The following is an 18,510-nucleotide window of genomic DNA, read 5'->3' as shown; positions in this document are numbered from 1 at the left end:
GGGTGTAGCGTCAGGTAGTAGCTACACCCACCCAACAAAGAGGACTTGGTTGGACAGTCCACCTGAGTAGTAGTCTCAGATTTATAGTAACAGGGCACTAGTCTGCTATAACACTTTCATTGTAATCAAGAGAGTAGAGAGAACTTGCAGGAAGATTTCCCATTTTTATATTCACAAGGCTTTGAAGAGTATGAGCACTTAAAGTGTTAAACAACTTCTTAGTGGAACACTTCTAGTTGAAATTGCCTAGTCAAACCACATCCCTAACTTTCTGGGAAGCATGACTAACCTGTTGTGGCTGAGCTGCATAATATCCTTTACTTCTGTAAAGGCAGGGTTACCTGCTCTTATGTAATAGAGCTGGACCCTGAGGAGTTACTTGAAGAATAGAAAAGTATGAAATGACCAAAATGCAAAACTATCATATTTACTTGAATCTAAGCCACACCTAAAAAATGATACTCGAAATCAAGGGGAAAAAAAATTCCCAAATCTAAGCCGCACTTGAAATTTGAGACTCGAAATTCAAGGGCAGAGAAAAGCTTTAGGCCGCACCTCCAAATCAAAACAAAGTTGGTCCATTGTAATATGAGACACAATTTAGGTCGAATGAATGACGATACAGCTACAGTAGTTTGGTTCGAGTCATAAGCTTAGCAGTTAAGCTTTACCAGGTAGCCATTGCTATGCATCAGACACTCGGTCCATATTTATACGGGTACCCTTCCTTTTTCACGTCCTTCGTCCAGTTTCAATAGATTGCTTATTTTTATTTGATCTGATAAGTTCTGTTCTCTTTGTTATCGGTGTTTACATCACTCTAAGCTGAAAATGCATTATTGTACTGTGTCATGTATTGTTTGTCGCATTCTGATAATGTGTGTTTACGACCTGTCACTGCTCGCGGCATGGCTTGCTTTTGTGCGCACAACCGCCACTTACAATAAAAAAAAAAAGAGAGGAATCGTCTCATTAGCGAAACAGTGGCAAGAGACTGCTATTTGTTGTTACTCACACTGCTGCTTTCTTTGATAATGATCAACAAGAACCAAATAATAGACTGCGCATGATAGAAATGTTCTGAATGAGAGTTTAGCTAAAAATTTTCTCCGTTTGAAAATCTTTGCAGACTCCTCTTCTGTACATTACATTCTGCACAGAAATTGGAGTCCTCTTAGACTTAAAAATATAGTCAATTGCCATGCTTCATTTCTGACTGTATCACTATTACGCATAAGAATAATACGAATATAAACATGAGATGATATGTATATTCTTCCGCGTTTGCTGTTGTCTCACACTAGTTTCGTAGTTTATTAGGCTGACAGGATTTAAATGAGATAGCAGCAAACACGAAAGAATACATGGCAAAATGTTTATATTCGAGTTATTCTTATGGTGAAGAGAATACTGCATGTCAATTCATAAAAGTTCCTGTTAGCAACTATCACTTCTCACAGGTAGGAAAAAATTCAGAACGTAGAGTTGGCCATATTGACAAACATCCCAAATAGTCTTGCCAGTCGGACCATTGAAATGCTGATACATTTGAAGATGAACAATACAGAATTTGTATTTACTTCGTTGGATAATGAAAGAAAATGCAGTGGTCGAAACCCGGGGCGGAGAAAAAAGCTCGTCTTCCGCCTTTTTTAAAATTTATTTACTAACGCAGAGGTTTTGGCGTCAGTATTCATCTTTGTGCCTGCAAAGCATGCCTGTGTAGTGCTACATTATTCGATGGCTGAAGCTAGTTGTGGCTGCACCTACCAACATTTTTCAGAATTTCTGCTTAGTTTGCACTCGATTCTAAGCCACAGGCAGTTTTTGGATTACAAAAACCGGAAAAAAAGTGCGGCTTAGATTCGAGTAAATACAGTTCGTGAGGAGTGTCAATGGCACATTGAAAAAATATCTACAACATTTTTTCTAATGTTCAAGACTCCGGAATTACTTGAAGATATTCTAGCAGACCATATCTGTCTTGTTTCCAACTCAATTCTAAGTTTCAGGTGTCTAAGATTTAGTCATGCCACTATGGCCTTTAACAGGGGGACTGCATGTGGAAATTGCGGATGCTCAGCTCGTGAATCAGGCAGTCCTTTATCATCTTAATTAAACATGCCTGTTGTGGTTTAAGCCTTTGGTAGCTGTGCAATTTCACTGACCATCACCTGAAATTAATTTTGTAGAATCTGCCCTTAAAGTGAATAGCCAGAAGCTTTTCAAAATTGGAAGCTCACCCATCTTTAATCACATTATCCTGCTAGTGATAACCAGATTTCCTACAGTCTGTATTAAGGTTTACGAACAGTAGATAGTATGGATATATGCAGATCTTAATAAAAGTAAAAGTGCATGCAGTACAAATGAAAAGATCATAAGTTGCTTCACAAGAATTTAAGTTATAAAAAAATCACAAAACTGTTACCATAGTTACAAATACACTGAAGTGCCAGAGGAACTGGTACTCCTGCCTAAAAGTGTGTAAGGCCCCTATGAGTATGCAGAAGTGCTGCAGTACGACATGGCATGGACTTGACTAACGCTTGAAGTAGTGCTGGAGTGAATTGACACTATGAATCCTGCAGGGCCGTCCGTAAATCTGTAAGGGTACGGGAAGGGGGGATTTCTTGTGAACAGCACATTGCAAGGCATCCCAGAAGTGCTCAATAGTGCTCATGTTTGGGAGTTTGGTGGTTAGTGGAAGTGTTTAAACTCAGAAGAGTATTCCTGGAGCCACTCTGTAGCAATTCTGGATGTGTGGGGTGTCACATTGCAATGGACATGAATGGATGCAGGTGATCAGGCAGGATGTGTACGTACATGACAACTGTCAGAGTAGTATGTAGACATATCAGGGGTCCCATCTCACTCTAATTGCACACGCTCCGCACCATTGCAGAGCCTCCACCAGCTTGAACAGCTCCTGCTGACATGCAGGGTCCATGGACTCTTGAGGCTGTCTCCATACCCATACACGTCCATCTGCTCGATAAAATTTAAAATGAGACTTGTCCGACCAGCCAACATGTTTCCAGTCATTAAAAGTCCAATGTTGGTGTTGACAGGCCCAGGTGAGGCGTAAAGCTTTGTATCATGCAGTCATCAAGGGTACACGAATGGGCCTTCGGCTCCGAAAGCCCATATCGATGATGTTTCATTGAATCTTTGACATGCTGACACTTGTTGATGGCTCAGCATTGAAATCTGCAGCAGTTTGCAGAAGGATTGCACTTCTGTGAAGTTGAGCAATTCTCTTCAGTCATTGTTGGTCCCGTTCTTGTTTTACCGGATTCCTGATATTTGCGGTACACTCATGAAACGGTCGTATGGGAAAATCCCCACTCCGTCACTTCGGAGATGCTGTGTCCCATCGCTCATGTGCCAACTATAACACCACATTCAAACTCACTCAAATCTTGATAACCTGACACTGTAGCAGCAGCATCCGATCTAACAACTGCACTGGACACTTCTTGTCTTACATAGGCAATGCCTGCCGCAGATCTATATTCTGTGAGATTTACATCTCTTTGTATTTGAATATGCATGCCTATACCAGTTTATTTGGCACTTCAGTGTATTATTCAACTGAACCCAAACACACACACATTTTGATGTCTACTGCTCATAACTATAAAATATGTTCTCTCAGCGTAATTTAAATGAATGGATCGCAGACACAAACAATTCCAAAGGCTGGGCTATAAAGCTAGACTGGAGCTGTACTAAATGAAGATTAAGAGCAGCATGAGCAAAACAACAGATTGACTGAAATGGCACAAGAGTTGGCCTTACCTCCATAATATTATGCAATTTTTGTTAATTTAAAATAGTTTGTGAATTCAGTAAATCAGAACGTTCATATTTTATTGTTTATTGAGTTTGTCATTACATTTATTTGTATATAATGGTAATCCTGGGAATTTACGGTAGTTTGGCTGTAATTGGCTATGAATGTGTGGACCATGTGAAATCTTTAATTAATAATATATTTTGAAGTAGTTGAGTTTGGTCTAATGTAAATTCGTTGCTGAAAAGAGGAAAATAGCTCTTTAATTTGAAAGTTGTGTTTCCTTCATTACCCATTAGTGCATTAGTTGCTGTTATATAACCCATTCCCAAAATATCTCGGCGTGACCTTGGATCGTTCGCTAACGTATAGAAAACACCTAACTGAAACAGCTTTAAAAATGAGAACCAGAAACAATATATTACACAAACTCTCCGGAACAAGCTGGGGAGCTAAGGCATCAGTACTCAAAACAACTGCCCTCTCACTTGTAGACTCTGTCGGGGAATATTGCAGCCCAGTATGGCTGAACAGCGATCACACAGCCATGGTAGACACGCAGCTGAATGTAGCCATGAGAACCGTATCCGGGACAATAAAATCCACACCCACAGAGTGGCTACCTGTTCTGTCTAATATTGCACCACCAAAGCTACGACGTCAAGCAGTGTTGAAAAGGGAATGGGAGAAATGCTCCAAGAATCCCGAGTTACCGCTACACCAGGACTGTGATTCCACTCAAAGGCAACGTCTTAAGTCCAGGAAACCCTCCTGGAGATTTGGAAAAAGGCTTACTTCTGAAGGATTCCAACCAGAAACAGCATGGCGGGAAGAATGGTTCGCAGCCAATCCCGATTCTGCAGATCTCATTGCTGATCCTACACGAGTCCCTCCTGGATTCCACTTACCTAGGAGGTCGTGGACCACCCTAAATTGCATACGCACCAAGCACGGAAGATGCCAGGACTTGAAGCATAAGTGGGCAATCACTGAAAGCGCCAAGTGTGACTGCGGACACCAACGACAAGCAATACACCACAGTCACCGAGTGTCCCCTACGGAAATATGCTGGAACTCTGACCAGCATGCATGAGGTCTCTGAGGAAGCAATCTCCTGGTTGGATACTTTAGATATTAACCTATAGTTTTTATTACAACTTGAAACTCTGTTTGTCAATATTACTGTTTATAAAAACCACTTTTTCTCTTTTACATGTAACTCATCCTAGTGTTTTTATCCATATGAATATTATTGATTTATCGATCTAATCTAAGACTTTTATTACCATAAATGAATGTAATCTATTTTATTTGTAGTACATGCATATTGTGTTACCAGTAACATCATTGCTGTTCAATTCAAGTAATGTATCCTTGATGCCAAACGAAATAAAAAAGTGCATCAGATTGTTCTGTATGACTAGATGTATGAATTTTTTTTTAATTGCTGTATCTTTTGATTTTCATTATTTGTGACAAAACTAATTAGTTCATTTTGGCAGAGAAACAAGCTGAATAATCTGAAGAATAAAGTTTTGCAGGGGAAAATTTGTTTCTTCAGTTTTGAGAATTAGCATAGCATCAGAATTTTGAATCGATAATTTGTGTAAATTTTATTTGGACCATAACATATGATACAGGAGTGTGCTCAAAGTTTACAAATTGCTCCAAAGATTTACAGTGTAGAGCAGGTAGTATAGAGTTTTTAGTAAGGAAAGGAAAATTTAAGAGTTAAAAGTTTTGAGATGTATACCCCATGATGAAGATGAGAAAGCTTTCAAAGCTCTGCAACCTGCAGTGTTTGCTACTTCTTCTGCATCATTCCTTAAAATGTCAGGCACCAACATGGTGGCTTCATGCAAACCCAGACCAGTGATTCAAGTATGGTACATGCACTTACTAGGGCACCTAAGAGGGAGAAGCTACATTGGAACCCAAAATTATTAAGAATCTGTCAACGTTGGACTTGAAACCTCAGCCAGATACCGCTGCACACCATCAGAGGCCCACAAAGCAGCCAACTCCATCCATGCAAGCAACTCCAGCCATAAGCAAGGAAAACCTCACATAAAATGTTCAAAATTGAAAGCAATACTAGCAAAACCATAGGATTGACAAGCACTGTCCCTTTCTGTTGGTGATTTTACTGTTGAAGACACTGATATCCACATAGAATAACTGGAGAGCTACAACTAACGTTAATGAGTGGCTCCCACAGGGACTTTCAATTTAAAAGAATTAAGACAATTTTATATGTACTTGCAAGAAACACATGCATTAAGGTACCACACCCTACAGGGGGGAAGATGTTCCTGGAGACAGGGCTAACGGTGGAGTGGCTGTTTCCATCAGTGACAGATGAGACTCCTCTCCCTCTCTGCTCTTACCGTGGCCATACAAGCAGTTGCAGTATAATTTTTCACACCAGTGAAAATCACAGTGTGTTCTTTATGTCTTCTACATTATAATCCGTTTGATGTAGTTGCACTGACGATACTCTTCTGAGCAAATGAGGTCATACTGTGGTTAGCATACTGGACTCACATTCAGGACGACAACAGTTCAAAATTGTGTCCTGCCATCCAGATTTGGTTATTTCACAATTTCCCTAAATCGCTTAAGGCAAATGGCATGGCCAATTTCCTTCTCCGTCCTTCCCAGCTCCAAACTTGTGCTTCATCTCTAATGACCTCATTGCTGACAGGATGTTAACCACTAAACTCCTTCTCCACCTAGAACTCTTCTGGGCACTCCCTCATGCATTCTTCCTCATGGGTGGCTTCAGTGCACCAATGTGCTGTCAGCCTCAGTTACCATTTGCTCCAGTGGTTGAATTTATCAAGCATTTCATCTGTCCAGATAATATCTGCCTTTTGAACTCTGGTCAAATAACACTTTTCTACAACTAAAGGGTCATTTTCAGCCATTGACCTTTATTTTTGTTCCCCAGTTACTGCATGTTTTGGAAGGTGTGTTTTTTGTCCTTGAAAACGAGTATGACACCACTTGGAGCTACAACATGCTTTGCCAATTTCATAAACCAGTACTAAGTCAACATCTGCCATGTCTTACTCACACCTTCTTCAAGGACTATTGCTTTCAATATCTCATTGGTGATGCCTGGTCTGTGTTCAGGAGAATGGAGTCCCCCAAGGCAGTGTACCTAATGCCACACTATTTACAACGGCTATCAGTGGCATCTCCTGCACTGTCAGGAGCCCTCTACAATGATCGTGGATCTTTGTTTGTGGATGACTTAACAATCTTCTTCTGTTCTTTTGGTTTTACGATAACACTGAGGCAGTTACAGTTGACCATCTGGAGAATGGAAGTTTGGCCAGCCAGTAAAACTGGTTTTAGGTTCTCATGAGAGGAGACTACGTGTGTCAGTTTTAACCATGCTTGTTGAAGTTTTAGCCAACCAGAGCTCACAGTGGGGGCAGTATTTTACATTTTGAGGATAACATTCGGGGACCTACTATTTGACTCGAAATTAACCTGGCTCCTGAAAGACCTGCAGGTGAGGGTTTAAAATCGTTGAATAATTTGATATGCCAAAGTGAAAAGACTAGTGGAGCTAACAAATCATGCCTCCTGCAGTTTTAGAGGGTGTTTGTCAGATTACAGTAGTGTGGTTTATGGATTAGCCCATATTTTTTCCTTCAAGATGTTAGACGCGGTCCACCATGAGGAATTTGGATATCGACTGGAGCATTGTGGATCAGCCCAGTTCAGAGTTAGTGTGCAGAGGCTGGTGAACCAGCACTCTGGATTTGGTGGCACCTGTTTCTGGCCCAACAAGCCTTGAAAATTTCAGCATTGCCTCAGTTAATGACAATTAGTGCAGCAGCCCACCCCAACTTTGAGTGGCTGTTCGGGAATCAGACATTCGGGATAGGTGTTGCTGGCGGTCTCAAGGATCTGAATATATCAAACAATAGAATATCCAAGATGGAATGTAACAATATTAGAGAAGGAAAGTTGCTACTCACCATATAGGAGAGATGCTGAGTTGCGATAGGCACAACAAAAAGATTCACACAATTATAGCTTTCAGCCATTGAGGACTTCGTCAGCAATAGACACACATACACATACGTGCCACACACACACACTCAAGTAAATGCAACTTGCATACATATCTGCAGTCTGAGACAGCTGAAACCACAATATGAGCAGCAGCACCAGTGCATGAGGGGAGTGGCGACTTGGTGGGGGTAAGGAGAAGGCTAGGGCAAGGAGGGTGAGGGATGTATGGTGGTGGTGGCGGACAGTGAAGTGCTGCAGTTTAGACGGAGGGTAGGAGAGAAGGTTGGGAAGGGGTGGGGGGGGGGTAGCAGAAAGGAGAGAAATTAAAAGACTAGGTGTAGCGGTGAAATGATAGCTGTGTAGTGCTGGAATGGGAGCAGGGAGGGGGCTGGATGGGTGAGGACAGTGACCAACGAAGGTTGAGGCCGGGAGGGTTACGGGAACATAGGATGTATTGCAGGGAAAGTTCCCACCTGCGCAATTCAGAAAATCTGGTGGTGGTGGTGGGAAGGATCCATATGGCACAGGCTGTGAAGCACTCGTTGGGATGAGGGATATCATGTTTGGCAGCATGTTCAACAACAGGGTGGTCCACTTCTTTTTTGGCAACAATTTGTCGGTGGCCATTCATGTGGACAGACAGCTTTTTGATAGTCATGCCTATATAGAATGCAGCACAGTGGTTGTAGCTTTGCTTGTATATCACATGACTGGTTCCACATGTAACCTTGCCTTTGATGGGATAGATGATGATAGTGACTGGGCTGGAGTAGGTAGTGGTAGGAAGATGTGTGGGGCAGTGCACTAGGTCTATTACAGGAGTATGAGCCATGAGGCAAGGGTTTGGGAGCAGGGGTTGTGTAAGGATGGCCGAATATATTGTGTAGGTTCGGTGGACAGCCGAATACCACTGTAGAAGGGGTGGGAAGGATAGTGGGCAGGACATTTCTCATTTCAGGGCACGGCTAGAGGTAATCTAAACCCTGGCGGAGAAAGTAATTCAGTTGCTCCAGTCCCAGATGGTGCTGAGTTATGAGGGGAATGTTCTTCTGTGGCCCGACTGTGGGACTTTTGTAGGTGGTGGGGGTCTGGAAAGATAAGGCATGGGAGATTTGTTTTTTGTACAAGGTTGGGAGGATAATTACGGCCAGTGAAAGCTTCAGTGAGACCCTCGTTATATTTTGAGAGGGACTGCTCGTCACTGCAGATGCGATGACCAAAGTTGGCTAGGATGTATGAAAGGGACTTGTTGGTATAGAATGGGTGGCAGCTGTCAAAGTGGAGGTATTGCTGGTGAGTAGTAGGTTTAATATGGACGGAGGTACTGATGTGGAGGTCAGCATCTTGGAAGGTGGCTTGTTGGGTTGAGTAGGACCAGGTGAAACAAATGGGGAAGAAGTTGAGGTTCTTGAGGAATGTGAGTAAGGTGTCCTCACCTTCAGTCCTGATAGCAAAGACGTCATCAATAAATCTGAACCAGGTGAGGGTTTTAGGATTCTGAGATTTTAGGAAGAATTCCCCTAGGTGGCCCATGAATAGTTTGGCATAGGATGGTGCTATGCAGGTGCCCATATCCGTTTGTAGTTAATGCCTTGAATGGAGAAGTATTTGCGATTGAGGATATAGTTGGTCATGGCGACTAGGAGGTTGTTGGTTTGGATAAAGGAGTGCACTGTGTTATGCAAGGTTCAGTGTTGGTCTTTGGTTGAGTCTGGTTGGTCGGGTTGGTGGCGAAAAAGTTTTTCCACTGTAGGAACTGAGAGAAGGTCTTTGACTAGTCCTGCATGATTGAATTTGGGAGTGGGACAAAAAGTGAGGCCTTTGGAAAGGACTGATTTTTCTGTGAGACTAAGGCTTCTGGAGGTTCTGGGTTCTGTGTGATGGTGGGATGGAGTTTTGGAGGGTGGGGTAAGTGTAGTAGGTCTGCGAGACACGGTTTGTCAGCTGTGAGGGGACTTGGGGGAGGTTTGGCAGTTGTTATAGAGGTGGTGGGCAGTGATACTCTGAGGTTGGAATAGGAAGTGAGCAGGATGGAGAGCTTTTTGAGGTGGTGGTGTGCATGTTGCTCAAGTTCCTGCAGGTTGTGCATATTGCTCAAGTTCCTGCAGGGCAAGAGTTTCACTGTGTGTTATGGGTTCCAGGAATTTGGGATTACATAGCAGGAGAATTTTGGGGATGGAGAGAAGGTACTTCAAGGAGGATTGGGCTTGGTTGATATGGTTTAGCAGGACTATGTTGGTGAGGGCTTAGGATTGCTGGAATCTGAATAGGTGGAGGCCATTGTGGAAGGAGGGGTGACAATCAGAGATGGGTAATTCGATCGTAAGGCTGTTAGGAAGGATTTAATGAGCCAAGCAACAACGCAGGAACAGTGTGTGGGACTTGGATCGATACGACAGTTCAAGAAAATCACATTAATGCTTTTTATTACAATAAAGTGGATGGACAATGCTTAACTTTGCTTTAGAACAACATGAAACAAGCAATAGGCCAGATGCAAATAATCAATATCCTTTGCTATATACAATGTCCATGTAAGCGATTGATGTATGGCAGAAGTCTCAGTATAACAGTTGGGATGGCACTCTTCTGTGACTTCTTCTAATGCTGGGTCTTGTAGTGCCTGTCTACTACTGTCCCGCCAAGGTTTGCAGGAGCGGTACTTATATTCTCTTCGTCAGGAGGCTGCTCTTGTCATGGTGTGGTCCCAGTCAGCAGGCTATTGGCTGATGCCATCTTGCAGCCTTCTCTGCTCCTGTTTTCTTCATCTTTATGCCAGCACTTTCATTACACCAGAGCAGGTGGGGAACTTGTTCTCCATTTTCTCTGTGGAAGTTGTTTTTATGCTCAGATATAGCATTTGAAATTATTTTTGGTTCAGGGACAGGAGGATGGTTGGGGTTGGGGCATCTTTCAATACATGCTGTGTCTGGCAGACCATTGACGCTACTTCCTTTTCCAACTGCTCCTCTTTTTACTCTGTTTTAACTGTCTGGGGATGCATTGAGCCTATTTGTTCCTGCTATACCTTATTTTGTGTTTTAGGGGTAGCACTCTGATGAATAGTGGATGCTATTTCCCTCGTCATCACTTTCACTGTTAGAGGGGGGGGGGGGGGGGGGGGGACAAAACTGTGAGAAGGATGGCCCTCATCGTGTGTAAAGCCCTTGGGACAGTTGCCTTGCCCCATCTACCCACTGGCCTGATTACTTCTCTCACCTTATTTTATTGTTGTCAGTCCAACAGATATCAATTACATTTTTAACTTCTCACTTTTACTCTGAAGCACTGTTTACACCAAAGCACACACAAATGAATGCACATTCACTCTGGTGTGAACGCTATGTGCATGACATTGGATTGTGTGCAGGTTGCATTCGCATGTGTTCACTTGTGATTCAGTTGTTCTTGGTTTCCGGACAAACTATGAAAAGAAGTTCACGTCCTCACCGATTCGGCACAATCTTCGATAATAAACACTTGCTTTTCCACAGTGTAATGTTTTTTTCATGCAAACTGCTGTGATACAGTATTTTGTTGAGTGATTTCGGAACGAAGGAGTGGCTAGATGGTACTGTTCTCCTTTTAGTTGAAGAGTACAGACCCCACAGGTGTTTGTGGGATCCTAATCCTCATCATAAAAGTATTGCCAGTTGACATTGTCTATACATAATACCCCAGCACATCAACAGACATTACATTGTGAATATGGGATGCACATTGCAAGCGAATGCACGTTCACCTGTGCACACTCATGTTCGCTTTGGTATAAACAGGGCTTTACGAATCTCCCTGCCAGAAGGCAATCTTCACTCTGTAACTGTCTTCACCCAAAATTGGCTTTGCATGGGGGTCACTTGGGTAGGGCTTCTCTTGCTGCCTTGAACTATGTACTAGCCCAGATCATGAACTTTTACTTCTCTTCCAGTTATTTCTCAGCTGTAGCACCAATATTGCTTTTAGGACATCAATTTTACCACGCCTACATCACTTTTATAATTCATCCAAATTTCTGGCAGACCTCATTAACTGCAGAAGAATTTTCTTGAGTATGGAACTTAACGAACTCACCATTAACTTTTAAGCAACCAATCTCTCTCTCTCTCTCTCTCTCTCTCTCTCTCTCTCTCTCTCTCTCTCTCTCTCTCTCTCTCTCTCTCTGGAGCCCCCCCTCCCCCAAGTAGATTATTATTCCTTTTTTTAACTACAGATTGTGTTAAAAAAATAATTAAAGCCGTAAGCAGTGGAATTCGAGTGAAATTGGATTTATTGTGTCATTCTTTGTGTGAAGTTAAATATATTGATCATTTTTTACAGTGCAAAGGGCCTGGTAAAGTATTAAAAAATATTGAAAGTCTATATATATTTCCTATATAAAGTGAATAACTGATGAAGTGCATCCAAACAAAAACCTGGGAAAAGTAATGTGTCAGAAGAAACAAATCATGGCAGAAATACAGGTTTCAGAATTGTGGGCAGAGGCACTTAAAAAAACCTGCAAGTGCTCTTTTTGTGGATGGTGGAAAGAGAGAAAGTTTGGTATGCACATAGCACATTTTATATCAAAACTGTGATGCCGACACACCATTAAAGACATCAGAGGCCAGTAATAGAATGTATGAAGCCAATATGAGATTTACTTATGGGCGAAGATGTATAAGTATTGGAACAGATGGTATAAACCTTTTATGTGGTGTTATTAATGTGCCTGGTTGTCCCCCAAAATTTACTGCAATGTACACTACTCTCCTCATTGCAGTTGCAGAAGTAAGTGAAGAGAGCATGAAAATGGCAATCCAGGGAACAATTCAAGAAAACTGTGATGCAACTAATGTCATAGATATAGCTGTTTCCTGTGATGGTTCCGGAAGGGGAGCATACTTCACTGCATGGAGTTTAAACAGTCAACGCTAATTACACTGGAAAAGTGGTAGACTTACAGACTGTGTCTAAATATTGTTCAGCATGTTCCTTGCACAAGAAACGTAATGATGCAGGCAAAGAAACAGAATGCCAATAAGCTCACAAAGCATGATGAAGGTAGTATGTGCTATTTGATTTAATTACTTGTCAAGAGACACTATACCGCAACATGGCCTGTGTTCTAGTTAATGAAGCAAATTTCTGAAAAGCAAGGAAAATGGGGAAGCTTACAGCCATAAAAATAATTATCCCTTGGAGGTTGCAATCACTATTAAACCAACTTTACAAGGGCTGGCTTCACCAGAACTGCTAGAAAAACGTGTGCATGGCAAAATGGAGAACCAAAATGAAAGTTTCAATGCAAAGTTTATTTTGAAGAGATGTCCAAAGACTGTGTCTGTTTCCTATTTGGTAGTGAAGATTTCTGCTTTGGAAGCTGCAGCAGTGTTTAATGATGGGAATGTGGCAAGACTCACACCTTCAGCAAGTTAGGCTTTACACCTAGAGTCTTCACTGAGCAGATACTGCGGATCATCGATGAGCAATGGATGTGAAGCTGGAGATTTCAGTAGAGAATATAGAAAAAATTGTTAGGCAAAGGAGCAGAGGAGTTAAAAGAGCTACAGAGGATGATGATGATGATGATGAACTGGAATATGGACATGGGTAGTTTCAGCTAAGGTATGATTTTAAAAATTTTAAATACTTCGTCCAAACTTTAAAATGATCTTTCTGCAACTTAACTTTTTCGCCTTTCAAGAACACATACATCGGAAATTATTGGGAGGATTTTGTTTAAATTTGGTACACCTATTCTTTTACATGGAAGCAATATTTAAGAGGAAGAAAATTTTAATCTGGACATTATACTCAATTTTATGATTGATATTGTATGGAAAATGTGTCCTTTAAAAATTTTAAAATCCAAAATATCATAGAAAATAATAGAAATAATTTACCAAAATGTTACTGTACTTAATTGTACATTTATTATTTTAGATTACTTTACCATAAAAAAATTTGCCTGGAAATAACGAAAAAGTGTTACTTAAAATAATAATGTAACAAAAGATTCACAATTCTCTCACAGCATTAAAATTCTACTAACAATTCTGTAAAAATTATTTAAAGCATATTGGATACTTACATAATGTGCAAAATTTCAGTGAAATTGAACAAAATCTGACAGAGAGATGGATTTACGAAGATAATAGCATGAGAGTGCCACCATCTTCCCCCTAAAAAGGGGGGGGGGGGGATAACTTGGAAAAAAAGTATCAAAATTGTAACTCTTCATAGACCACTGTGCCTTGGAATGTGCACTTCATAAATTTTGTGACACATTAAAATTGCTTGACAGGCTGAGACCTGAACCTGAATCCTTGTCTGAGCACACACTTTTCATCTATCAGGAAGATGATACGTGTGAATTCTTTTTAGTAGGAATTACTGTGGCATTAGAAAACTCATTAGCATTTCATTCAGAGACATTAATAAAGTAAAGTAAAATTGGGTAAATATTTGTGTAGTTGTCTTAATGCATGTAGTAAAGCTGTAAATTTTTAGTTGTAATTGCATTTGTTCCTTTGTATTTTCTAGCTCCTCGTGGAACACCCCAGTTTGAAGAGGAGCAGTTTCTGTCGAAAGTATTCCTTTGGGTTGCAATCATTTTCATATGTTGGCTGTTGATGGCATAATATCAGCACTCATGATCACAGAAACCACTTCGCGAGAGCCTTCTGTAAAAGTTGTTTAAATTTTTTCAAATATTTATATATGTATAAAGAGAAATATGAAGCACTTTTATTGTTATCAATTGTCAAATGCTGAATGTATATGTGGTGGTATAACATTTTTCTTATTATGTATCTTATATATTATTATGTATATTGTCACGACATAGATAGATAAATATTCTTTGTAACTGAATTGCTTGATTTTTCATATCATCTTTTCAGGTGTATATAAATAAGGTGCATATAAATACAGTGTTTTATAATATTAGCATTAGCAATAAATGGCTGGGAATATGCAAAATTTTGTCTCAAGCAGCTTTTTGTTGAAAGAAGATACATCATTTAATAGTAGGTTACCATATATATATATGCAAGGCATAAAAAACAGAATGGCATTGTAAAGAAAATTGTTCTTTGTTTTCCATAGTAAGTGAAATAATTATTTTTACTAATAATGAAGTTGCAATCCATTGTGCTATTAGAATCCTAAGCTTCATTAAGGGCAGCCATTTATTTTGTTGATGTTGCGTTTATTATTTGTAGATTATCGAGTGGTGTTCAGTATTATATAATTTGTAACCCTTCATAAATTGTGAATATTATATATTTGAATTTTAAATTGGGCCTCCATTACCTTCATATTTTATGCCTTGCTACCAGACTAAGTCAATGGATTGGTTATGCAGAAAGATAAATCTGAAATATATTTGTGCCAAATATTTGCACTTGCATTGCAGACATCACATTCATGTAAAATATATACAGGGCTGTTCAGTTAGTATTCCGTAAATGTATGGAGTAGTTACTAATATTTTAACTGAGACCTTCTTTATTATTAGTGAAAAGCTCGTCCCCCAGCCCAGCTCTACTTACACAACCTTTTAAGATAATATTTTCAATTAATATTCTAGCTTGGATAGCTCTGTAGTTTGATGATACTGCTTATAGTAATCATAAATGTCAGATGCCATGCTTCATTGCACTAAGTTTCTTTATTCAAGTTAATGCATACACAACTTTCACAAAAAAGTCTTTATATTTTTCTTACTGTCACATAGTAAATCCAAGGGTATATAATGTATTGGCCAATTTTAGAAGATTTATTTCACAATTAGTCCTCCATCAAAAGTCATTGTAGCGTATGCTTTCTTATACACAATGAAAGTTAGACAATAACCTTTTTTGTGTCCTTACCAGAGCTACTTCCTCATTCCCTCAAACCCAAAACCTCCCACAGAAGAACCCCAAAAGTGCCCTATTTGTGACAGGATATTTTCCGGGACTGGATCAGACTCTGAATGTGGCTCTCCAGCAGGGTTACGACTTCCTCAAATCCTGCCCTGAAATGAGATCCATCCTTCATGAAATCCTCCCCACTCCACCAAGAGTGTCTTTCCGCTGTCCACCTAACCTTCGTAACCTCTTGGTTCATCCCCATGAAATCCCCAAACCACCTTCCCTACCCTCTGGCTCCTACCCTTGTAACCGCCCCCAGTGTAAAACCTGTCCCATGCATCCTCCCACTGCCACCTACTCCAGTCCTGTAACCCAGAAGGTGTACACGATCAAAGGCAGAGCCACGTGTGAAAGCACCCACGTGATTTACCAACTGACCTGCCTAAACTGTGAAGCTTTCTATGTGGGAATGACCAGCAACAAACTGTCCATCTGTATGAATGGACATAGGTAGACAGTGTTTGTTGGTAATGAGGATCACCCCGTGGCTAAACATGCCTTGGTGCACGGCCAACACATCTTGGCATAGTGTTACACTGTCCGGGGTATATGGATACTTCCCACTAACACCAACCTGTCAGAACTACGGAGATGGGAACTTGCCCTTCAGTACATCCTCTCTTCCCGTTACCCACCAGGACTCAACCTCCGCTAATTTCAAGTTGCTGCCCCCATACCTCACCTGTCTTTCAACAACTTCTTTGCCTCTGTACTTCCGCCTTGACTGACATCTCTGCCCAAACTCTTTGCCTTTACAAATGTCTGCTTGTGTCTGTGTATGTGCGGATGGATATGTGTGTGTGTGTGTCCGCTCCCGGGATTGGAAAGACTCCTTACCCTCTCCCTTAAAACCCACATCCTTTCATCTTTCCTGACGAAACAACCACCGGTTGCAAAAGCTTGAAATTTTGTGTGTCTGTTTGTGTGTTTAAGTTGTATAAAACTTGCTCAATCACCTGGGGCACTGCCTGATTCAACACCTGCACTAGTGCCTTTTCAGATTCTTATGGAGTGACCTCAGTTAACATATATTCCTGATTGAACAGGTGTAGCATCAGGTAGTACCTGCACCCACTCAACAAAGAGAGCTCACTTGTTCGGTCTGCGTTTGAAGTAATCTCAGAATTATTGTAACAGGCCTTACACTTCCATTATAATCAAGAGAGCAGAGGAAACCTTTCTATATTCACAATGCGTTGGAGAGTGTTGCTGGCTTAAAAAGTGTTAAACGACTTTGTAATTGAACACTTATAGTTCGAACTGCCATGTCAAACCAAGTCTCTGTGCTTCTGGGATTCAAGTTCTTAGGTGACAACACTGTTGTGGCTTAGTTACAAACACCCTTAACTTCTGTAAAGGCAAGATTACCTGCTCTGATATTGTGGAACTGGACCCTCAGGAGTTACATGAAGATTGGATGAATATGGGCATCACAGAATTAAAAAGCTGTATGAAGACTGTCACGGCACATTGGAATAAACTGCAATGTTTATTCTAACATTAAACACTCTGGAATTACTTGAACATATTCTTGCAGGCTACATCCGTCTTGAGAACCAACCATTTGTTCCCAACCCATTGCAGTACTTAAGATGTCTGAAGGTTTGGTTGCACCACTATGGCATGTAATGGGAGGGTTATATGTGAAAATTGTGGAGGCTTAACTAATGAATCGGACAACTCTTGTACACTTCCTCTGAAATGTATAAACTTTTCCAGGGATCATTCAGTATGGAGCAGTAAGTGTGTAGTTTATAATGAGGGAAGGGAAATCCTGGAGTAGAAAGTTACTAGATGCATAACATATGGTGAAGTTAAAAATGGTCTCAAAGCAATAAAACCTCTTATGCGTACTACTTCTTTTGCATTGGCCCTAAGAAAGCTAGTTGCCAAGAATAGTGGCTCCACACAAAAACAGACCACAAATTCAAGTATGAGAATGTGTATTTGTCAGTGTACCTGTGGGTGAAAAGTTTCACTTGAACCTGAAATCAGTTGGTAACTTTCAGTGACAGACTTGGAACCTCAGCCATGTACCACTGCACAGCACCAGAACCCACTGAACCATCCCCTCTGCCAATGAAAGCAACTATTATTATGAGCAAGAAAAAACTTCACACAAAAAGTCATTCAGAATCAAAGAAAGTGGAACAGAGTGCAGTCTCTCTTTCCAGTGGAGACTTTACTGTCGAGGACACTGATGCACGCGTGGAGGAACCAGAGACCTAGGCAATCACTGTGATCCCCTGACCTCTCAGGTAAATCTCCACTAACAAGGGAGATGGACAAGGACAACCATCACTAGTCAGTGGTTCGCAAAGGGACTTCCCTATTGCAGTGGAACGTAAATAGATACCAATCACATTTGGACCCATGGTCCAGCAAAGAAAGTTCTCCATACACTTACAATGAACTCATTTCAAAGTCACCTACACATGTGCATCAAGGGAGTACCACATTTTACTCATCTGTCCATCTTACCACAGCCATACAAGCAGCTGCAGTGAAAGTGCCCACACCAGATGAAATAATGGTATGCTCTTTTTATATTCCTCCTCAAGATCTGTTGGATGTAGATGCACTGAGAGGTCTCTTCTAGGCTCTTCCCTGCCCATTCCTTCAGATGGATGACTTCATTGCACAGAATGTGCTATGGTGATTATTGACCATATGTTTGACGTATGTTTTTGCGTCCCAGCTATTGTAGACTCAGTTTAGTAGAAACTGGCCATAGTTCAGTGCTCACTGTCTAGTGTGGATTTGTTTGCTGACTTTGACATTGGTTGACAG

General features: G+C 40.9%; 1 protein-coding gene across 3 annotated transcripts in view; it reads left to right on the top strand.

The window, feature by feature from the left end:
* LOC126354467 (E3 ubiquitin-protein ligase RNF185-like) overlaps positions 1 to 15,103 on the top strand; it is a 65,856-nt gene extending 50,753 nt beyond the window's left edge. For all 3 annotated transcript variants that reach the window (XM_050004177.1, XM_050004169.1, XM_050004186.1), the window contains one exon: positions 14,348 to 15,103. In XM_050004177.1, coding sequence (XP_049860134.1) covers positions 14,348 to 14,445 — 98 coding nt within the window. In that variant the 3' untranslated portion in view covers positions 14,446 to 15,103. The remainder of the gene's footprint in view (positions 1 to 14,347) is intronic.
* Positions 15,104 to 18,510: the final 3,407 nt, after the last annotated feature.

This window comes from Schistocerca gregaria, chromosome 1 (genome assembly GCF_023897955.1).
Source record: "Schistocerca gregaria isolate iqSchGreg1 chromosome 1, iqSchGreg1.2, whole genome shotgun sequence".
NCBI lineage: Eukaryota > Metazoa > Arthropoda > Insecta > Orthoptera > Acrididae > Schistocerca > Schistocerca gregaria.
The sequence above is the reverse complement of the archived record's forward strand: the minus strand, read 5'-3'. Positions and strand labels throughout refer to the sequence as shown.